At 45.4% G+C, this 22,386-nt stretch overlaps 4 protein-coding genes across 6 annotated transcripts; 2 read left to right on the forward strand and 2 right to left on the reverse strand.

Annotated features, from left to right (window-relative positions):
• Positions 1 to 742: 742 nt before the first annotated feature.
• IscU (Iron-sulfur cluster assembly enzyme) lies at positions 743 to 6,534 on the reverse strand. The gene is made up of 5 exons (XM_089571978.1): positions 6,334 to 6,534; positions 5,683 to 5,796; positions 3,748 to 3,858; positions 3,285 to 3,363; positions 743 to 977 (listed from the first exon to the last, which is right to left on the reverse strand). Exons 1-5 carry the CDS (start codon positions 6,418 to 6,420, stop codon positions 868 to 870), a joined length of 501 nt encoding a protein of 166 aa, XP_089428104.1. The 5' UTR covers positions 6,421 to 6,534; the 3' UTR covers positions 743 to 867.
• A 234-nt stretch (positions 6,535 to 6,768) lies between these two features.
• Positions 6,769 to 12,892, forward strand: LOC149359871 (uncharacterized). Of its 2 annotated transcripts, XM_089571986.1 has the most exons (4): positions 6,769 to 7,038; positions 7,128 to 7,285; positions 7,633 to 7,738; positions 9,028 to 12,892. In XM_089571986.1, the coding sequence occupies exons 1-3, from the start codon at positions 6,881 to 6,883 to the stop codon at positions 7,734 to 7,736; spliced, it is 420 nt and encodes a 139-aa protein (XP_089428112.1). In that variant the 5' UTR covers positions 6,769 to 6,880; the 3' UTR covers positions 7,737 to 7,738; positions 9,028 to 12,892. The 2 variants fall into 2 exon arrangements, with proteins under 2 accessions (XP_089428112.1, XP_089428111.1); XM_089571985.1 differs by lacking the exon at positions 9,028 to 12,892 and having other exon boundaries at positions 7,633 to 8,942.
• LOC149359872 (ADP-ribosylation factor-like protein 13B) lies at positions 8,001 to 18,491 on the reverse strand. Of its 2 annotated transcripts, none has more exons than XM_089571981.1 (6): positions 18,426 to 18,491; positions 15,365 to 15,617; positions 14,013 to 14,118; positions 13,721 to 13,929; positions 12,508 to 12,610; positions 8,001 to 10,379 (listed from the first exon to the last, which is right to left on the reverse strand). In XM_089571981.1, the coding sequence occupies exons 1-6, from the start codon at positions 18,478 to 18,480 to the stop codon at positions 10,086 to 10,088; spliced, it is 1,020 nt and encodes a 339-aa protein (XP_089428107.1). In that variant the 5' UTR covers positions 18,481 to 18,491; the 3' UTR covers positions 8,001 to 10,085. The 2 variants fall into 2 exon arrangements, with proteins under 2 accessions (XP_089428107.1, XP_089428106.1); XM_089571980.1 differs by having other exon boundaries at positions 12,484 to 12,610.
• Positions 18,492 to 19,113: 622 nt separating this feature from the next.
• Positions 19,114 to 20,914, forward strand: LOC149359873 (pre-mRNA splicing factor CWF19L1). The gene has a single exon (XM_089571979.1). The coding sequence runs from the start codon at positions 19,329 to 19,331 to the stop codon at positions 20,868 to 20,870; it is 1,542 nt and encodes a 513-aa protein (XP_089428105.1). The 5' UTR covers positions 19,114 to 19,328; the 3' UTR covers positions 20,871 to 20,914.
• Positions 20,915 to 22,386: the final 1,472 nt, after the last annotated feature.

The following is a 22,386-nucleotide window of genomic DNA, read 5'->3' on the forward strand; positions in this document are numbered from 1 at the left end:
TAATGTTGATATTTGCAAGCCCATTTCACACAGAAGCAACCATTTGTTTACTATGCCAGCACAAGTTCTACACTGCAAATGGTGACCTATAAAGGTAGACTTACAGTACCAGATTATCCCAATTTCTGGTACTTTGTTACTAAACTGAAACATGCTACGTAAATTGTCATTGTCAGGCAAACTGAGCCTACCACAGGACAAAGTCCTCTCCCAATGACCTTCAGTGACCTCTCCCATAGCCATAGCTTGTACACCTAACTACACAGCCTTTCTAGAGTGGCTTCTAAATATGCTGCAATAATATCGATACCTTACTGCTTTCTTCCCCAATTTTTCGATGTCCTAGGCAGCAAATCTGTCGTGGTAATGTCTGCGCAAAGCTTTAATGAAGTTTATTTTGTACTTTTTGCTTGCATTGTTCTTGTTATTTACCTCCCTCTCTTCAGATTTGTCTTCTTTCTAAAGCCGCTATTGTTCATTACAATGCAATTTTGTCACTTTTGTGATTTTTCCCACTGTCCTCTCTAATGCCATAGCATCAAGGGTACTAACACAACGAATAAATAAACAAATAAATTATTAACTTTTTCGTCTAAATTGTGGCTATATTATTCCACCAAATTTCCCAAGCTCCTCATTCAACCTAAATCTCACCTGCACTTTGAAACTGCTGTACATAACTGTTGTGAAACTGCTGTACATAACCATATTTTGCTGCTCAGTGAAACACACACACAACAGATTTCAGGAGCGAAGTTCACCTCAGCAAATAGGCCTTTATTCTATTTTATCACATATACAGCTACATGCAGCCGGTACATCTGACAAGACTGGATTTTTCTACAAGCTAAGCAAAAGTGAGGACCTTCAGCCATTGCTACTTGTAGAGACTTCTGCAGTTGCCTTGGGTGCCTCTTGCTCACCGCGCTTCCGCTTGTAGTCATTGAGAGCCGCTTTAATGGCATCTTCAGCAAGCACTGAAAAGACAGCACACACGATCCCTCAGAGTTTTAATGTTTGCTCCACAACAAGGTCACCCAAGAAGCGAAACACATCGCCTGTAAAGTGATGCTGTAATTTATGAATAAATAACCTGCACATATACAGCAGAGGTCAAAGAGATATGACATTTTTAGTTTCTTTTGGCTAAATTCAAAGCACACAGCAAATAACTATCAATTCCATTTGACTTAATATATTTTGGCCTAACAATACACTTTTCTTCCACCAGGCATTATCAGGGGCACAACTGCATGTTTTCAGCCAGTTTTACACATTCATCCTTTCATAGCCATTTTCGACTGCTTGTCATTTTTCACGGACGTATGGTGCAATGATCTGCATTACTGCATATTTTTATAAGCAATGGGCACAGCACAATGCGGACATAACTTAGCAGACTGTTCAAATAGCAATCGTCCATGGCCATCAGTCTAAGATGGAACAGCAGCAGCCTTTCACACAGTTCACAGTAGGTTTGAATAGATAATGATTCACGGGAGGCATGGTTGCTCCAAATCGATCAAGCAAGTTGTTGAAAACATGGTTGGTGGATCCTTTATTGCCATTGTTTGTGCAGACCAAGAGAACCCTCGACTGTATGCTGTCAATATTTCTGAGGATCTGGCCCTGGTATCCTGTTATAAAGTGGCGCCAGTGGCTCTGAGAGGTTGTCTCAGATCTGCTGGACTAAAAGCCAAGAGGACAGCCCAAAAGCCATGTACTAGTAAGAAGAATGAGGCTGCCAAGATGACGTGGGCAAACAAATACGTAGGGTGGACAGGTGTCCAACTTATAAGAGTGATTTAATCAGACGAATCCAAGCTTATGTTGTTTGAAAGCAACGAGATTCAGAGGAGATGAGATGCACTAGACATGATTCTTGTTACGAACTTTCCACTTTAAAAATTAAAGGCAGAAACTTAAAGGTTAAGAGGGTGTTTCTCCACTCATGGAATTGATCCCTGACGCCAAATTCAAGGTACCACGACAAACAAGTTTATAAGCGAGGTGCCCAGAAGGTTTTGCGTCCGTCAGCATGCTACAATTTTGGGTTCGGCTGTATGTTTCAGCAGGACTATGACATGAAGCATTCTTCTACACTTGAGAAAAAAATTATTCAACATCAGGACCACAGACCTTCTGGAGTGTCTGAAACAGACTCCCCACTTTAATTCAATTCAACATGTTTGACAGCACCAGGCCTGTTGTCTGAGGCACGTAAAGGCCTACAGCATCGGTGAGAAATTCGACAACCTTCTCCAAGTGTTGGCAAACATAGTCCGGAGGGTCATCGACAGCTATTTGGAATTTATGTCTTGCTGCTGTCAAGCAGTCATCGATACAAAGTGCTGTGTTCAGGCACTACCAACCGTCATTCTTTTATACGATGAAACCCCTGATTATCATCGATGACTTGATGCTCTACTGAAATCATATTTTCAATAAATTTACTCTTATTGCCGGTTAAAGCGTTAATTAATATTTGTTTCTACCATTTAAAATATCTTATATTTTGTTCCCATATATAGAACACACATAAGTATCAGTGCACTAAAAACTTAAACTAAAATATCATATCTTTTTGTTCATATCATCATATCATATATCATATCATATCCGTATCAGTGTAAAGCAAACAGACGACAAATGCTGACAGATCTGGTTGACTTTCAGGGCATGGTGCATCGCCAACATACAACAAACTAAACTTGCCTGTCTTGTAGCAATGTGGGCCTCTGTAAACATTTCAACGATATGCTCATAAACACAAAACTGAAAAATAATTGCAGAGAATGTTTACTAGATTAAAATCAGTGCGAAAGCATGGATTTTTGATAAGTAGAATACGACGAGTGGGCAGAGCCACAAGACGAAGCGCTCTCGCTAGGCCAGCTGCAGGCACGCAGGAAACAATTTTGCTCGGGTCAGAACGACCAGCTTAGTGCCACGCAGAAAACGACGAAGAGCGGGCAGTGCCAATGCGAACAGAGAATGGACGATTTTGCTCAAGGTGGTAGCCATCAGATTAGTGTTTACGGACTAATAAGAGCAACTGTCAAATACAATTCCCATTTCAGTGCAAAATGACTCTCACTTCAGGCAATCTTTTCATGCCCCTCAACTTGCTGCCAATGTGGAAACAGACAAGTGCTCCTCTAGCATGACCAATTTTTGAACCTCACTGCCCCTTTAAAAATGTTAAAATATGGCTGTGTCAGGATCTAGGGTGCAACAGAGTGAGAATGTGTGCTGCACACAAAAAACAAACTCTTTTTACTTACTTGAGCAGTGCAGCTTGACAGGCGGGAGGCTCAGCTCTTTGGCAATATCTGTATTCTTTATCTTCATTGCCTCACTCACCTGGAATAAACAACACGAGCACAATAAGGCAATGTAACGGCCAAATTCCTACACAGAACCGTCGCACTGTGCTCGGTAACTCGAAGTGTAGCATAAAATTTGTGAGTACTGTGAGGAACGTGACAAAGTATGAATAACATCGACAGTGCCTTGCTCACCTTTTAATAATATAATAGCATGATTAAACCACTAATCCCACTCTTCATTTTATTGTGGACAAATTCATAGCCCAGATACAAAGACTTTAGACCTTGCTGTGCTGCTAATCATTCAACAGTACAACGCTAACACAACACTGTCAAGAACCCGGCAAAAGAATGACTATCAATCAATCAACCAATCAATCAATCAACCAATAAATAAATAAATAAATAAATCACTTACATTCTTCCCCTTTATCCATTCCGTCGCAAGGGAGCTGGATGCAATGGCTGACCCACAGCCAAATGTCTTGAACTTGGCATCAACAATTTTGCCACTTTCATCCACCTTGATCTAGAGCAAATTAGAAAGTGATGCACACATGTAAATTTAGACAGCTTATGAAAGCCAAAGGATTCAACATGTTTGCTAAATTTTCTTCAACAATTTTTAAGCTAGTGTCATTACCTTTTAATTGTGTATAACCCTTTCCGGCACTATGTCCGCATGTGTGGATATGACCTGGAAATTATCAAACCTTGCCTATACAAGCCACAATTTTCACAAATGTAGACAAAATAAAATGCTGAAGTCTCAAGAAAGACACTGAGTCAGGCATCCAAAACAAATGCAGAGATCCTTTTCCTTTCTTAAATGAATGGTTCTGTTTTACGATAGGCCTGGTATGGCTCCAGAAAGTGTCAATTTTCATTAGACTGTTTTTCCCACATAAATGCCTCAAAAGTGCCTAAGATGTGTTGATTTGTTTACATAACTACCTATTACATCGAATACGACAGAAGCCAACAGCCACAGAAACCAAGGGGCACAGGGGATTTTTTTTTTAATTTATTTATTTAATTTGTGGTGTTGATCAATTTAGAATATTACTGAACATGTTATCGCTTAATGCTAATTGATTAGAAAAGCAGAAGAAAAAACAACCACATGCCGCCGGTGGGATCCGAACCCACGGCCTCCGAATTACGCGTCCGGTGCTCTACCTCTGAGCTACGGCGACGGCTGTCAAATCTTCTGCTTTCGGGGGTATTTATGTTTACAAGTAACCTAACCTTGAGAGTGTTCATCAGCGCCACCCACGTTCATAGGCGGCGGACGTGGAACGTCCTGAGTTACCGCAGGTGTGACGTAGAACGTCATCGAACGAAGAGGATGGAAGCTGCGTGAGAACCCTCTTATGCTTCCTATGGCGTCAAGGCTGCCAGAACCGAGACCCTCGCTAAGCAATTAAGCAAACAAGGGAAGGGGAATGAGGGGCTCGTTATAAATACGACAGAAGCCAACAGCCACAGAAACCAAGGGGCACAGGGGATTTTTTTATTTATTTATTTATTTATTTAATTTGTGGTGTTGAATGAGACTTTGCATCGAATGAGACTTCGAAAATCGTGTCGAGTTACGATTTGGATATGAGAGGACCCAACAGATACTGCATGATTAATGACTGAGGAAGGCTGGAATTTTTTTTTTTTTTTTTGCATAATCCTGGCATGCTCCTTACAAAATCTGAAGTTATGAAAATTGTCCCTCCATTGGATCATAACCTGTGCTCAAAAGGAGGAGGAGGAGGAACAACTTAATTTAAAAAGAAAAAAAAATGTCTTCAAGGGTGGCCTCTACTTGTCCAAGAGTCTATGGGGTCTACACCTCATGGAGAGCGCTGTCCACTAGCTATGTTCATTCAGCCAGCTGGTTGAGCAGCCCACAGAGCGGCCTCCCATGAGGAGGGGGATGGGTTGGGTATGGGGGGAACTGCCATGGGTTGGGGGCATTCCCATAGGTAGTGTAGTTTATGCGCTCCATCTTGATGAAATTTATCAGACTTCAAATGCTTATAATACTGAATTGTTGAAGAACTTTCCCAATGTTCATGTCACTTTACCTTTCACCTTAGTCTTTTGTCTTCAGCTGAGCTAGATTTTCTTTTTTTTCATGTTCACATTGAGTTAATAAAAATGTGTTCAATGTCCCTACCACGTGACATTAACATGTCATGTAATGAAACACATGACATGTCACCAAAAGCTCAGATCCTTCTAATACATGTAAATTCTCTAAACGCGTCACAAACCGCCCACAACACAACAAAAAAAAAATCACACGCAAATGCTTTAGCATATTTTTCGCCCAGAAAGTACAAACGTGCCAGCAGCTCACCTGCAATTTCATGACGTCGCCGCAGGCCGGAGCGCCGACAAGACCAGTGCCGACGTTCTTATCGTCCTTATTCAGCGAACCAACGTTGCGGGGATTTTCATAGTGGTCGATAACCTGTCAACCAAAGACAGCTGATGAGTCGGAGCGCCGTAAGGTATCACGAGCGCAACAATAGGTCGAGGGAATCAATGTCATTCTTTTATTCTGGCAAAGGGACCACACGCGCACATACTGGTACTAAGTAAAGGAACTTCACCGGCTCATATCGGCGCAGTTTATTCGGCAGTCAGCGAATCAAAGCAACAAGAAATATTAGTAAACGTCCGCCCGACAACACACGCGCACCTCTGTCGTTGGAAGTCGACCGATCATCTGCGTCTTTTATGTTTAACTAGACAAGCAGATCAAAGTCGGTCATGGTCTCAACAACCTTCTAGCCTGATCGTGTATGCGATATTTCTCTGGTGAAAGTGTGCGAATTTGCTTGACAACCTAGCTCTCAAAAGACTGAAAAAGGGTTGCGTTTAGCTTCCAACATTGATGCGGCCATTCACAAGCAGTGGTATCTGCTCGGACAGTTAAAATACAAAATTTACACCGGAATGCGTAGTTAAGGAATGCACACGGGTACGCGTATGTACGGGTACTTGCCTTCTCGTGGTAGCTTGCGGAGGGGACAACGGCTAAAGTCTTCCTTGCCGGCGACAGGGACCTATGAAGCGTTCGCAGAAGCATCATGCGGCTCAGACCGCGATCGTCTTAACGGTAATTTTTATTTCCCTTACTCCAAATGTACCCAATACTTCCTTACGGCTCCGTCGTCGTACACACGATCCAAGACGCACACCCAAAACGAGCAAAGCGCGCATGCGTGCTTCATGATGATGATGGCACGCTGATTTCATGTTTCGATTTCAAAACTAAAATTCAACCTTCAATACCTTCAAAAGTGTGCAATAATTTTATTTTTGAGTTCTAGTGAGTAATAAAAGATAGTAAATGTTTAAACAATTTTAACACGCATTCATGGCTATTTTTTTTGCACCTAATCCAATCCAAATTCAAGCCGTTGTTTGTAGCAGCCGGCACGAGCACGTCTCTCCTGACAGCTGATGCGCTGCGGTTACTGAAGTTAGGTGGGCATTTCGTGTCGCAATTCCTGCGTGCTTTCGCACGGAGCCATCTCACAGCAGTCGGTATGGGTCCTGAGACAGGAGATGTTCCTACGAAACTCGAGAAGAAGGTCGAGCTTGACAATCTGATCGAAAAGAAGAAGAGTGAGTATTTGCGCCTCCTCCAAAATGAGCAAAGGAGCCAGGAAACCGAGTCAGGAAACGCAGAAAACCTTGACAACAGGTGAATGACTACGGATGGCCCTTGAAAATTTCCAGTGTAGGGTCGAGTGATTACCAAATTGCACATACTTCGTTCATTGACTGTTTCAGGAAATACGAACTAGCGCTAGCATACAACGAGCGTGGTCAAATGCACTACCGGATGATAGAATTCGACAAAGCCGTGGAAGACTACACTGAAGCTATCCACTACTGCGACAAGCTGGCTGCAGCCTACTTCAACCGTGGGACAATACGTTACAGAATGGGTAAAACATCTTGTCGTGTTTAACAACTTGTCGCGAGTGCTTATACTGTGGAATATGGTCCGATACAAGTAACCTTTACTTGACGTCAGAGAGAGAGAGACATGGCCGGAAAGGCAGGGAGGTTAACTAGGCGATGGTAGGCTACCCTACACTTGGGGACATCAGGAATAGCAGTACTTCTATATGCCTCAGTATCATTCGCATGTAAACCGGTTGTCACAATCACTTCTTTTTTGTTGTTTTTCCACTGTATTTCATAAATACTAGTTACTTTGCCTACACAATAGCCTTTAAAGCTGCATGCTTCATTGTCATATGTTAATTAGCTTTACATGCGTCTTTTCCAGGTTGCTTTGATGTTGCTTTACCCGACATGGAAAAGGCTGTTTCCATGGAACCAGACAACAAGGAGTTCCAGCTCGGTCTTCAAGAGACTAAGGCACAGCTGTGACTGTGAGTTCCGTTAATGAAAGGACACATCCAACAACATGCATGACGACAGTGTGTTTGTGCTAGTCAAAGAACTACATCTGCCTCGACCTATATGCAAAGGGACCAGCATTCGAAATGTTGAACATGAATTTCTTTTTTACTGGAATGCAAAATTTTGCACGTTGTACGTGATTGCAAACATACACCAGTTGTGATGTAACAACCTTGTAATATGCATTTCCTCTGTGTTTTGTTCAAACTTTTGCTGGGAATACAATGTGTGTGTGAGCTTCAGGTTGACCTCTTACACTGTGCCCCTGTGCAGTTACTGTTCATGTCACATTGAAAAAATTATACTTCATCTCATTTCAGTCAGAAGTGGAGGTGATTTATTTTCTTTTTCTTGCTTTTCTGCACAATTGTGAATTCGTAGAAGATGAGAAAGCCTTGGTTGTAGCTTAAGACAATAATGAGATAGCAAGACAAAAACCTTCAAGCAAAACAACACATGAGGAAAGCACGCACTTGCTTCTCTCTCTTGTACACTCTTACAAGTTGTGACGAGATTGTTTTGCATACTAGGGAGTTGATTTTGTTTTGCTTCCATGCACATGTGAAAAGCAGTTTTTATACACACTAACCCTGATCCCCTTGTTCTGATCAAATTCATGTAGTGTTGAAACACAGGAGCAGCATATGCCATAAACACTTGGAAAGTTGAAAGAGAAACCATTCAAATGATGTAGCAGATGCTATTTTTTGCGATGAGTTTATGTATACTTTCCCAGTGTGGAACAAGAACAAGCTTCTCATGTGTGATTGTAAGCTTAGCCTTTCTTTTAATGTGCCTACAACTGTGGCCCAAAAAATAACAGACTATTGTCTGTTACACTGATAAATATGAGTGAGCATAATCAATGCACTATATTGCATAATCTGGAAAAAGGAATTCGATGAAAACTTTAAAAACTGGCTGTGATTTGTGCCGAGATGCTCTATAAGAGCGAGCATTTCTACCAGAAATTCTACCTGAATGCTATATGAGCATAGTCTTTAGAGACCCTTGCACACTCAGTTGCATACTGCACAATCTAGTGAAAGTTGCTTACTTTTTAGATGTGTAAGGAAGGGTAGAAAAAGATTTTCAAAAATACAAGTTTTGCATAGAGCTTGTGGTGTATTGATGATACTGTATATGACAGTGCATAAAGGCTTTTTTTTTTTTTTTGGCATCTGCTGCACAGATATGCTGCAACCTGCTGCATTTCAGTGTAGTAGTGTTATCATTGGAATATTTTTATTATAAACAGCTGGATTGAAATCCTACCCATGACAAGAGCAGAACCTTGACTTGCACCCCAAGAAAACAAGATATCCCCTTGAAAAAGACAAAAGTTTCCAAAAGGATAACTTTGCTGGCTTGAATTTCCTCTGCAACCTAAACACATCAAAACTTCAGCTGTAACAGCTATTGGAGCACTAAGACAAACAGAACTGATGAGTGACACTGGCTACATAGAGTGATATGTGTGATAGCTTTGGGTAGAATATAGTCTGTATATCAGTTTTGTACGCCTTCAAAGGCCCAGCAGTCCTGGGGGAATAAGCTTTTGGAAAGATGGTTTTATGGAGTTTAAAGTCCCAAAGCGACTCAGGCTGTCAGGGACTCTGTAGTGGAGGGCTCTGGATAGTTTTGACCACATGGGGTTTTTTAACATGCACTGACGTCGCACTGTACACAGGCCTCTAGCATTTCGTCTCCATCAAAGTGTGACCACTGTGGCCAGGATCGAACATGTGTCTTTCGGGTATGCAGCCAGCACCATAACTACTGAGCCACCGCGGGAGCTCACAAATCTTATGGGGATAAAAATTTAAATTTTTCAAGAATCTGTTTGTGCCCATCACTGTCATTTTGCTTTCACTGTAATATTAAGTGTGAGTAAATTCACACCAAATATGCGCACTAGTTCCTGAAAAAAAGTCTTACTATCTTCCCTTCTGTGCGATGTCAGTGCACGTTAAAGAACCCCAGGGGGTCGAAATTTCCAGAGCCCTTCACTACGGCGTCCTTCATAGCCTGAGTCGCTTTGGGACGTTAAACCCCAATAAACCAACCAACCATTTATGCATACAAATAGAGTGTGCGTACATGAAAGTTCAAAGTATAAAAGTGACCCTTAAATGGGGTGTGTTACATTTAGAGGGAACTCAAGTGTTCCAGTACAGATCAGGTTGCATACGAAAACCTGTAGGCTGAACTTTTGCTCAAGAGATCAGCTGAAATGTGATAGTCATCGTCGCTTGCATACCCACCCGTTCTGGTGTTTCTTGTATGTGTAGCATGCCCTGTACATCTTTGACAGTGTCACATTTCTATTTCAGTAAGGGGTGGGCAGGACGCCTGCGGCATGTAGAGAGACAGTCCCAGTGTCTTGTTGGTGGGCGTGGCCGGCCGCTTGTCACGTGACCGGTGCTCGTGCTCTCTTGATGCTTGCTCGTGGTCATTTGAGGGCTGCTCGCCGGATGCATTGTCGCACAGTTCATAGCCGTCTTCATCCACCGGTGTGCGCCGTACAGGACTAACAACAATCACGCGTGCTCCGTCGGGCGTCTGCATCTCTCTTTCATCGGACGGTTGCTCTCCGCTGCGGCCTTCCGCCTGGAAAGTTGAGCGTGCTGTTAAAGCAGTGGCCGTGTTTAATTGAAAAGCGCTCTCTTTGGCATATCATTCTCAGCAGATATGTGCATCAGAATACAACTGAGGTATTTTCAAGGGACCTTGAAATGATATTTTCTGAGGTTAGGAAAAGCACTTGAGTGATCAGTATTCCATCACTGATGACCGCGCGGAAAAAAATTTTTAAGCTATATTCGGGTACAACCACAGCCGGTCTCGACGTGCTCGCTCGGAGAAAGCGCGCGTGTCGAGACCGGCCGTGGTACAACTACAGTGCCCTAGAATATTGGGATATTCTACAGCAGGGGTTCTCAAACTTTTTTGCTTGGAGGAACCCCAAAAGCCTTCAATAAGTTCCAGGGAACCCCCCCCCCTGCTTTCACTTACCAGCAATGTTGTCGAGTGCATTTTTGCAAAGAGAGAGTTGCAAAAGTTAAATGTTTATTGCACAGATTAATACAAATACTAATGTGATGGGTGGTACTGCTTCCTTTTTGAGACAAGTCAAAGCGTGGCTCAGTAGCACTCAGAGCCAGTCTCATATCAGCTGCCGGGTCAGGGCCGGTGAGGGTTCTCGCGGAACACAAGAAGACAGCCCGCGGAACCCAGTTTGAGAACCCCTGTTCTACAGCACTGTAGTACAACTTAAGTCTGCAGTGAAGCTCCTCCCACATTCAGCCTCCGTGCACAGAATTCCTCCACAACGAAAAAATAGTCCGCTGGTTAAACGTTTCTTGTCACGTAAATAAGAAGCTTACCACAAGAAAAAGATTATCAGCTCTACAATTTTGACACCTGGATTGTTTGATATAGTTAAACATTAAGAAGCTCATTTCGCTTACTGTTGCGATTGGCCAGCGGAGTAATACAGAACGCCGTGGCCCAGTGTTAGCAGCTGCTGTTTTTTTTTTAAGTTGTATCCTACTATAGCTTCATAACCACGGAATATATCGGCGATTAAAAATGACGCTTCTCTACTCCCTCCTCAACTTGTACACGCCAGAGAAAAAAAAAAAAGTTCGGGACTGCACCCCGCCGCGCCCCATCTCACATGTGTTATTTGGGTCGGCCAATTTCGCCCAGACTGCCAACTTTACGTCATCTGTGTAGGGGCGGCTGAAAACATGCGGCGAGGTGTCGCCGTAATCTGTTGCAAGAAGTCAAAAACTTATTTGTAAATTGTAGGGTCCACGCAGCGCTGTCGAATTTGGCTCGAATACTCGCAGATTGGTTGCTTTAAAATATGACCATCAGTCATTGCAGGGTCCCTTTAACTTACAAGCTGGTTAAGTAATAATGAACTTTTAGCTGTTACAGTTATACTCATCTGTTGAGAGGCTCGTAGCCCACAGTAAGCACAGTACGTAATATCGCGCGCTCGTAGCTAGGCGTGGATAGCACTCTTTCCGGTCGCGTGGTTTCGGTTTCGCCCGTGTACGGCCCCAAAATTACTTGCACTTAAGCGGCTACAAGAATGGCATTTTCTAAAATATAGAAACTGATGTGGATGTTCTTACGGTGAACTACAAGCCTCTCAATAAGTGAGGAGCCTAACTGTAATATTTAAAAAGTTAACTGTTTAATATTAGTTAACCAGTCAGGTACTTAACACGTCTTAGCTGTGTTCTGATGCACACCTCTACCGCCGAAGAAAGAGAACTCTTCTAATTCAAGTCTGTTTTTAAAAATTACTAACAGTCTTAGGCGAAACACCCGGCATTACAACATGCGACATTTTTAGAGATGCAAGTAAAAATGAACCACCAAAATGAGACATAACAATTTTCTTTACCACGTTATTAATTGTGAAAGAACACTAGTTCGTCGTTTATGATATGCATCAGGTGCGATCGCTGCACGATAATTGTAAATTGTGGGTTTAAGCGTCCCAAAGCGGAACATACGGGCTATGCGGACGTCATACGCAGCACACGGGCGTTTTTGTATTTCTCATGCACAGAAATACGGCCGCTGCGTGTGACATCGAACCTGCGACCTTGGCGCTGCACGAGAAAACAGCCGTTGAAAAGAAGAGCGAAGCACGCTTGTGCACCCCGCTAATGACAAATTTGTGAAGCGCGCTCACCAGTGAGCATGAGCCCTGCCTCACCGTGACGACTTTTTCCGGCTCGCACTCGAAACTGGTGATTTTGTTTCCGTTCTTGTCGCCTTCATCTTCAGGTATGCTGTCGACTTGTTTGCGTGCCTTTGCCCTGTCCGAACAGAGGGAAAGCAAGAAATATATATTTAACAGGAATGTAACGTTGCTGCAACATGTTTATGTGTCTGCGTAAGTTCTTGCACCACATACACAATGTTGTCGCTGTCATCGTATCTTTATTTGCACACACACAGTCATGCGCTGAGCGAGCCCGCCAGGAACCTGTTCCAATTCGCTTGTCTCTCCCTCCCTTTCCCGGTTGTGCGGTTCCCCCTTGTGTTTCAGTTTTGACTTCTCGCGCCGTGGTCACGAGACATTGTGACGTCATCGCCCTAGCGGCCAATCAGCGACATTTGTGACTAACGCAGGACGCGAAAATGCATGATGTGCAGTGCTACTGTGGGAAGGTGGCAGTTTGATTTAATTAAATTTGATTTCCACCTTCCAAAAAGGGGGGGGGGACTTTGTGGTTGCATCACAAGGTCACGTGACCTTTATCAATCAATCAGCGACTTTTTCGACGGACGCAGGACGCGAAATCGCAAGCTAGGAAGTTATGCTGTCGCATTATAAATGCATCATCATCATCATCAGCCAAGGTGAGCTAGCTCTGCAAATCCACAGCTTCTACCAGTGACCTGTTCTGTGCCACCTGCGGCCACGTCACTGCAGCGAATTTCGCAAGAGTCCAGGTGATTGCTGTCTGCCCCCTACTGCATTTTTCTTCCCTAGGCATCCACTTACACACAGCATATAGGTTACCGTTTGTCGGTTCTGCACATTATTATAAGTCATAATTGTTGTACCTAACGTATTACATAGGCTGCCCTGGGCGTTCTCCGTGACTACCGTGCTTAAGAGACGAACTGGCAATTTTCACGAAATCGATGCAATGATGTGGCGACGCCGCGAACTAGTCTACATAAGATCGGCGCGCTCGGAACCGCATTCGAATTGAGTGAGTTGGAATGAAGAGGCTCCAATGCTACCCACAGTGACCATGGGCTACCTCCTTCTCAGCCTGTAACTAGGGCCGCCAGTTTAATTGCCCACATAATGTAAATATGTATGTCCTCCGTGGTCTAAAGTTTGTGAGTCTCTTTCTTGGCTTGAAGCCCTGTCCAGGACCTGTGTAGAGCGAGGGAAATGCGCTCATAAATACCTTTGTTCCCGCGCCTTCTGGACCCTGGCCAGGCGCTCTTCTTTGTCCCGCTCCTCCTGCGCGTGCTGTAGCGCCGTGTCGCGCTCCACCCTGTCCCTGAGCTCGTCCAGATTGCTGGAAATGTGGCCCAGGAGCCACTGGAAGCCCCCGTCGATGCCCGGGTCTCTCTTCCGCTTGCGACCGCCGAAACGGATGGCGCAGCAGTTCTCCTGCGCCAAAAAACTCCTTTCTTTACTCCTTTTTGCGGGGAGTAAAAAGGCTTGGGGAAAGAGAGCAAGGTTCTGCCGCGTACCACCCTCGTGGGGCACTTGTATTGGTTGACCACATTCTCCAGGTCCAGCAGGGAGCACATCTCTGTTTCATCAACGGCTGTTTCGAGATCCTGCTTGTTGAGCAGCCTGCGTGAGTGGAGGCGGGAAAAAAAAATATTTGCAGTTCGTGGCTCTGCGGGAATGCGCCGATAGAGAAAAGTGCTAAAATCTAGACGGCAGAGGCGTGAATGGGACACGATATTTAGAGAGTTATTGGAGAGTTTATCACGCACCGATAATTCGGTCCGAGTACGGGCCCCGTAGGAACGCAAAAGCTCGTGCGCGCAGACGTCTCGTCGTCTCTGCATGGGCAGTGGCGCAAGAGCAAAAACGGGCTTCGTGGCTAGGCTGGATTATTGACGGAGAATAACAAGATCAGATCTAGCTTCATCTCTGCGCAAACACATTGCTGAGCCGAGGGCATGAGGTTCAGTGAACAAATGAAACGCTTTTGAAAGCTATTATATAACGGATTAGACTGCGACCAGGTTTTATTATTCCAATTGAGTGCTCTGTAAACTCTGCTGGCTACGGCCTACAGGCTACAAAATGAGCTTAAAATATGTCTTCCATCTGTGTCCAAAATGATTCGGAAGTGCAGAAAGCTGGGGTGCAGCTGTAAGGAGCATAACTACGGGTTGGCTATCTGTACAACATGAACTGGTGGGCAAGTTGGTCTGACATATCTAGTGAAGCAGCGCAACGGCACAAGGCCAAGGGAAGAAGAGGACAAACACAGCGCTGAACTGACAACAAATGTTTATTCCGGATGCAATCAGCATATATATACTTCAGCACCTTCGAAAAAAACATCCGCTCCCCCTCCCCCTCTCTTTCTTTTGTTTTTTTCGAAGGTGCTGAAGTATATATATGCTGATTGCATCCGGAATAAACATTTGTTGTCAGTTCAGCGCTGTGTTTGTCCTCTTCTTCCCTTGGCCTTGTGCCGTTGCGCTGCTTCACTAGATATGGCTATCTGTAAACGCTTTTAAGAAGCCGTTACGCAACAGCCGGCGTAAAGTGAGCATGACCTCCGCCGTACCTTCCTTCTCCTACACTTTCCACCTTACGCTTCCGCCTTTCTCTTTTCCACCGCTTCTCTCTCCTCCGCCTTTTCATTTTCTTCCTCCCTTCGTTATCGCCCTACTTTCACCCTTCGCTTTGCTATAGCTATGCCGGTTACGCCGACGTCGCGCAAGCCAGGAATGGGGCTCTAAAATACACTCGCTGTTGTCAGGACCAAAGCGTAAGTTCGAATAAACCGGAAGTTCGAATTAACGAGACTCCACTGGTGGCCAAAGCTTATTCGTACACCCATTACATGTGTACTCACACGAGCAATGGCTTTCCGCTTACGCGCGGATCGGCCAGCACTTGCGCGATGGTCCTTCGGCACTCCGGAGCGCGGTGCGCCGCCGAGGCGTCCACGACGAGCACCAGGCCGTGGGCGAGTGCGTAGTAGCGCTCCCAGATGGCGCGGATCCGGGAGCCACCGCCCAGGTCACACAACGTCACGCGGAAACCGCAGCGCTCCGTCTCGACGCTGGAGTAACCCACAGTCGGAACCACGTCCGCGGGGTCGCCGTCTGCGGAACAGTTTTCATCATGAATGTATCGTGACCTTTCTTCGGCGAATGCGGTTCTCCCATGCAAGATACCGCGTAGATAAAGAAAAATAGATAAAAGGTTGCTTAGTACCGTGACACTGAGTGTAGGACGTATAATGCGCGCATTACGTTAATCGTGACAAGATGTCAACCGGAATGAGGCCCGGTTTTGTTACTCTAAGGGGCCAAAAAGAGAGAAAAAAAGTTTAAAAAAAACGCAGAAAGGTAAAAGGGAGACATAGGATCGAGTAACTTTCTGTGCCATTAATTTAAGGCAGAAGAATATTTCTATGGAGATGGTGCCATTTGTGTTCATGCGATCTGGGTAGCCCTAGTTTGTGCACTTATGGAATCATGGGGACGGCGCGATATACCGGGCGTTTCAGCGAACACTTTTTTAAACATTCCTAAAAATACATGTGAAGGAAGCCAGCAGTCATCGAAACCAAAGAAAGCATAGGGGAATGTTGTCCCGAGAGACGCAGAGGTCACATAAGGTGACCTCTTTTGCTGCTTCTTCATTTGTTGTCATTCCAACTATTACTGAGGCCAGCTAGTTTCTTGAAAGAATTTGCAGCATCAGCAATGACGTCCTCTCCCGACTTCCGGTATCTCCTCTATCCGCGATGCGGTAAAGGATGGCGATCGCGCAAGCTTGAGGTTTCCTTCACGCGTCTACGTTGTCACGTGCCTCAATTAAACTTCTACCTTCATAGATCTGGTCTGGCGGTCTCCCCATTGTGCCCGCTCTGCGCTGAACCCGAAACTATAGATCACTTCTTCTTGACCTGTCGCCGTTACTCCTCTTTACGGCGGCGCTTGCTAGAGCACCCGTTACTACAGCTTGGTCTATCAACTGGGGTTGTATACTGTCTCTTGGTGCTTCCTCCCTTGGGCGCAGTAACTGGAATGTGCTCTCCGCCATTCAAACTCTCCTTTCGGACACGAAACGGCTGCCGTCCTAAGCTCTTTCTCATTTTCAAAATTTATCTAAACATGGCAAGTTTAGCCCCTTTCTCTCCCCGTTCTCTCTTTCAGTCACCGATATCACAGTCACCTGTCACAACACCTGTCAGTCGCCGCCTGCGTCATGGCCAATCCCCCGCAGTGGGTACGCGCCATTATTTTGAGGATAACAACAACAACTCTTGAGGCAGGCTGGCTTTAGCGTTGTAATGTATTAAAATGGCCAAACACAGATTATATCACAGTTCTTTCATGCTTTCTCGTGACTTATACGCAACTTTGACGTCACAGCCATCGTTCGGCTGTTTAAACTGAAACAACATGATGAAGAAATTCAATTATAAATTATTTAGCAGTCGTGGGCGAATAGCACGTGGTAATCCCATGTATTCTAATGCCCTATGCACAGTCACCCAGAAATTAGGTGTCTATGCTCATTTAATGCCATAGCTTTAGGAGGGCCATGAAGGCAAAAACTGTCCGGCGGCGTAGGCGTCTGTCCGAGGCTTTCACCTTCAAAGCGGTTTTTAGGGGGATTTGCCGCTCTCCACCTGGCAACCGTTGCTTGCGCCGCTTCGTGCAAGGAAAAGGAGACGTCGCCAACTGCGTGGCAGCTATTTTTGAGAGCGACAGAGCAAAGAAAAGTGTTGGCCATCTATTTGCACCTGCTAGCGCAGCATCGCACGGGGCCGGGAAGTGGAAAGGGATTAACCATGCATTAACCTTATTAACCACAACGTCATGACAATCGGTCGACACCATTGGCTGGAGGGCCTCTTTTGAGGGGCATTTGCCGCTTCGCTCTTGAGTTGTATCCGACTATAGTCAGCACGAGGCACAAAATTAACCATACAGCGCAGACGCTCCGGCCTGGAATCCAGAAGGAGTGGGTAGGCTGCAGCACTCTCCCTCTCAGCATTAGGGTTAGCATTAGTCCAAATACAGTAGAACCTCGTCATAACGAAGTGTGTTGACCGAGCTTCCAAGGGGAATTGTCGTTCCTTCGTTATATCTGTTATTTTGCTATAAACCGTTTCGTTATAACGAGGTTCGACTGCAGTTAGCTAGAGACTGAGCGGACGTGGCTATCCGCGCGCAGCGCACTGCTGTTTCACATCAAGTCGCATATCAAGCTGCACCAATAAACCAGGCCCCGCCGTGGTGGCTCAGTGGTTATGGCGCTCGGCTGCTGACCCAAAAGACGTGGGTTCGATCCCAGCCGCTGCGGCTGAATTTCGATGAAGGCGAAATTCTAGAGGCCCGTGTGCTGTGCGATGTCAGTGCACGTTAAAGAACCCCAGGTGGCCGAAATTTCCGGAGCCCTTCACTACGGCGTCCCTCATAGCCTGAGTTGCTTCGGGACGTTAAACCCTAATAAACCAAACCAATAAACCAGATACACTTCGTGCAGCTTACGGTCGCTTGAATTTCCCACAGCAGCTGTAAACTTTAAAAATATACAAGTTATTTCGCCTGTGTCCGCGACTGCCTTCTCACCGTGCGACCACGTCGCGTTGGTTGGTCATGCTTTCTCAAACTACATGCATTCCATACTTCCTTAATCTTGAACTATATGTATTCCATCCTTCCTTAATTTTAGAAAGGCCACATGCGAAAAGGTTTTCAGGGTAGTCAATTGCCAGCACCTGTTCACGCCAAATGCCATTCATAAAGCTTTGCCAAAGCAACATTAAGACACAGCACCAGCCATTTCGCAATTTCGTGCCCAGAATTAATATGTACTTCTGTCAACATGACAAGTACATTAATTACAGTAATTCCCATTCGCGCCAGGATATATGAAACGCATCTGGTACATACCTTTTAAAAGATGCTTTGTTGTCGATGTCTTTCCAGCGTTGTCAAGGCCAATCATGAGAAGTGTGATATGCCTGCGACAACGCATGTGTAACGTTTTTCTCTGGTCGGTAAAACATTAACAAGGAATCCAATGTGTCAAATCTGTGCTATATGCAGTGCTCAGTACGCTTTGCACGCTGTTGGAAGAATATGCAGAATAAAACACGTGACATTAACATGTCAGCTGGAGGCAAAGTGCCACTACTGGTTACTCTGTTGTGATGTATAGAGAGTGAAATATGCGGACTATATGAGATGCGTAAAAAGCGGGTTCAAGAATGTGAAGTGAAGTAACAAAATCTCGACAATTTTGTAATTGCTATATACCAAGAAGTGCATAGAGCTCACCGCTTGTTCTTCCTGGAAACACATGCCCCCATCTCATTACTGTCTTTCCTTTGAAAAGGAGAAAGCCAGCTGAAACACGCGTTACCAAGGAAACTGCGCTGAGACCGAACGGCAAACGTTCCGAAACCGAAACTGGTAGCACGAACACTTTCAAGCTTTTGTATTATTTGAATTGTAGTTCCGCGAATTTTGGTTATTTCAAACTTATATTATTTCATGCAAGACAAGTAAGCGTAAGCGAAAAACTTACGCCTAATTGGGCTGTATGGGTTGTGCCTAATAGCGAGTCGCGGCACAAACGCATCTCAGCCAGGCAACATAGCTCGTCTTTGTTTTGTTTTTATAGCACGTTGAAAATGTGCGATAGGCGCCAATATTTTCGTCTTCGTGTCGTTGCGGTGCATACCTGCGTTTCAGGTGCCACACCTCTTTCATAGCTGAGTGTTCAGTGTGCACCATAATTTGAGCGTTCGCACTGTTTCGGCTTACCGACGTGAGCGCTTGCCGCCACTTGTGATGGCGTCCCCCTTGAAACTCCTCGTGTGCGGGGATGTAAAGGGCCAGTTTGACAAACTCTTCGATCGCGTGTCCACCGTCAACAAAAAGAATGGTCCTTTCGAGATGCTGCTTTGTGTGGGCGACTTCTTCGGACCCGACACTTCGCGATGGTTGGAGTACAAACTAAGCAATCGCAAGGTACCGCTGCAGACCTATGCTGTGGGTGTCACTCCGGACTCGTTTTCGGAGTCGGATCTCACCGACAACGTCGTGCACTTAGGTTCCCGGGGCATGTTCACCGGTGCTTCGGGACTCAAGATTGCCTACTTCTGCGGAAACGAGGCCAGTAGTGAGAAACTTTCGCGAGGCGAGTTTGCCAAAAAGCAAGCTCTGGAGTTCCTGTCCCCAATCGCCGAGAGCACGAGCCACAAGGGCGTAGATCTGTTCATCACTTCCCAGTGGCCGAAGAATGTCTGCAAATATGCCCACACTGCGTCCGCGGAAGAGGACAAGGGCTCGGACATCATCTCACTTCTCGCCTACTTTTTGCGGCCCAGGTATCACTTCACATCCTCCGGCGACTGCTATTACGAGAGGACGCCGTACAGAAACCACAAGGTGCTCCGTGAACAAGCTCGCCACGCCACACGATTCATTTCACTGGCCTCTGTCGGCAACTCGGCGAAAGCAAAGTGGTTGTACGCGTTCTCTATTGTGCCCATGTCGGACCTGCCGAATGCGGAACTCGTGAAGCAGCCAACCGACGTGACTGAGTGCCCCTACGAGTTCACGGAGGCGGACTTGAAAGACACGTTGTCGAAGTCGCAACAGTTTTTCTACGATCTCACGCCAGCTGCGGAGAAGAGCAAGAAACGAAACCGCGACGACGCCGGCGAGCAGCAACGCAAGAAGCGCCCTCCACCGGCCCCTAAGGGTCCCTGCTGGTTCTGTCTAGCGAGCCCTGAGGTGGAGAAGCACCTTGTCATCAGCGTTGGCGACACTTGTTACCTGGCACTGGCCAAGGGCGCTCTCACACCTGACCATGTGTTGATCCTGCCAATTGGTCATCATCAGAGCACCGTAGAACTGGACGAAGAAACCCTCGAGGACGTGGTCAAATTCAAGGAAAGCCTTAAACGGCTCTTCAAAGATAAAGGAAAGCGACCTGTCTACTTTGAAAGAAACTACAAGAGTTCTCACCTCCAGATCCAGGTTGTGCCTGTACCCGAGTCACTGATGCCAGGTCTTCAGTCGGTGCTGGTTGACTATGGGCAGTCAGTTGGTGTCGACCTCGACGAAATTCCCCGTAACTCGAACCTGCGGCAGATTGTGGACCCTGGACGACCGTACTTCTATATGGAATTTGACGACACTAAATTGCTGCACAGGATTAACAGAAACTTCCCTCTTCAATTTGGGAGGGAGGTGCTTGCCTGTGAGGAAGTTCTCAATGTGCCTGACAAGGCAGACTGGAAGGACTGCAAACTGTCTCGGGAGGAGGAAGTGTCTATGGTGGCTCAATTTAGAAAGCAGTTTGAACCTTACGACTTCACATTGTAACGCATTGTCCATCATGCAAATACACACCAATGAAGTGCTGTTTCTTTACGTGCTCTGTTTAAACCCTTCAGTGCTGACAAATATATACTTTGAATGATGCTACATGCATACAGTAGTACTCATAGTAGCCTTTAAATCCAATCTAAAAATAACGGCACTTACTGCTTAGAAGCAGAAGAAACACACGGGACAAGTACAAGGCCCACCGCTGGGAGTGGGCCCCCCTAAGTGCCCCTTCTTTTTTCATTGCCTTCTCGGATGAGTCATTGCAGTAGCATGTAACCACACGGTAAAACTTCCAGTGTCCAACTGGTTTTGAAAAAATACAATCCAAGTGCCAATTATTAAAACAAGATTTTGGGCTTGTTGGTTGAACAAGGTGCAGTATGCAGTGCAAGAAATCCGAGCAAAAAGGAAGTGAGATCATCGCACCCCTTCATCGTATTGTGCTGTCAGTCTCTGAACTGAGTTTGTTTGTTTACTAGGCTTGTTTTCTACAGAAGCAAAGCATACAAGAAACACGGCAAGTGCTCACTGCATCTTTTTCACCTATCACAACCAGATTTGAAGTTTTGACTCTCAGAACTTTAGGTCTGTTACATGGGTACACAAAAATATGCCATCAAGGCAGAATACATTGTAGTGCAACACATAAAGGGAACAGGATAGCGCCTGTTCTGTCCCCTTTAACTTCCTCCAGAGGCCCGCAGGCTATCCTGACAATGAATGGCTGAGGTTCGAAGCACTCAAGATCTTCAGTGCACCACTTAGTGGCCCTCGGTAATATGCTCTATGGCTCTCAGATTTTCAAGCAGTGTGGCGTTTAGAATATTTTTGAGGAAAAAGAAAATGGTTTGGTTTCCGAAGCATTCAAAAAAGAAAATTGACATTTTTTCCTAGTCTCGTGGAGCAAGAACTTAAGACGCATGATGATACGTGTAACTGAAATTTGTGAAGACATGTAAACAGCTCTCATATTTACAATCTCTGCTACTGCCACAGTGTTTCTGATGAGCTGTCAGGGAAACTACTCGGGCATCACAAGTGCTCAGGCTTATGCTACAGCATATCCTCTGTACCGTTCTTGCCAAAAGTAACTAAGCAATAGGGTTTGTTTCTTGGCCATGTAGAGGAGCACTTATGGCACCCTTTAAGCTCTGAATCTGCGAAAGGTAATACGCTTTGGCCTCGCCCTTCGACACCTTTTGGTCCTTAGGGGTGCCATAAGGGCACCAATATATGGTCGAGAAGCAAAAACTGTACGTGTTGGGCACACACGATATAGCTTTGTGTACACGATACACGTGGACACAAGGCTATAAAGTCGCTCTCTGATAACTTAGTAAAAACTGCAATGTCAGTCAAGGAGACAAATCATTGCATTTCCACGATGGAACCTGCCGGCTTTTTAAAAGAAGCGCCATTTGGCACGTCGCGCCACCTTCCGGCAACCGCTGAAACGCTAGTAGGAAGAAGGGAGCGGAAAAAAACACACACACACACAAAAAAACGCGCG

Source organism: Amblyomma mixtum, chromosome 2 (genome assembly GCF_055824585.1).
Source record: "Amblyomma mixtum isolate Tamu chromosome 2, ASM5582458v1, whole genome shotgun sequence".
In the NCBI taxonomy this organism is placed as follows: Eukaryota; Metazoa; Arthropoda; class Arachnida; order Ixodida; family Ixodidae; genus Amblyomma; species Amblyomma mixtum.

Coding starts and splice junctions, on each gene's coding strand:
- LOC149359871 (XM_089571986.1), top strand. CDS start 6,881: ATGGGTCCTGAGACAGGAGATGTTCCTACGAAACTCGAGAAGAAGGTC. Junction 7,039..7,127: donor GCAGAAAACCTTGACAACAG/GTGAATGACTAC, acceptor TGACTGTTTCAG/GAAATACGAACTAGCGCTAG. Junction 7,286..7,632: donor GACAATACGTTACAGAATGG/GTAAAACATCTT, acceptor CGTCTTTTCCAG/GTTGCTTTGATGTTGCTTTA.
- LOC149359873 (XM_089571979.1), top strand. CDS start 19,329: ATGGCGTCCCCCTTGAAACTCCTCGTGTGCGGGGATGTAAAGGGCCAG.
- LOC149359872 (XM_089571980.1), bottom strand. CDS start 18,480: ATGATTGGCCTTGACAACGCTGGAAAGACATCGACAACAAAGCATCTT. Junction 15,618..18,425: donor AACAAAGCATCTTTTAAAAG/GTATGTACCAGA, acceptor ACTGTTCCGCAG/ACGGCGACCCCGCGGACGTG. Junction 10,380..12,483: donor GGCAGGGCTCATGCTCACTG/GTGAGCGCGCTT, acceptor TCAACTTTCCAG/GCGGAAGGCCGCAGCGGAGA.
- IscU (XM_089571978.1), bottom strand. CDS start 6,420: ATGATGCTTCTGCGAACGCTTCATAGGTCCCTGTCGCCGGCAAGGAAG. Junction 5,797..6,333: donor CCGCAAGCTACCACGAGAAG/GCAAGTACCCGT, acceptor TTTGGTTGACAG/GTTATCGACCACTATGAAAA. Junction 978..3,284: donor TGTCAAGCTGCACTGCTCAA/GTAAGTAAAAAG, acceptor CTGTCTTTTCAG/TGCTTGCTGAAGATGCCATT.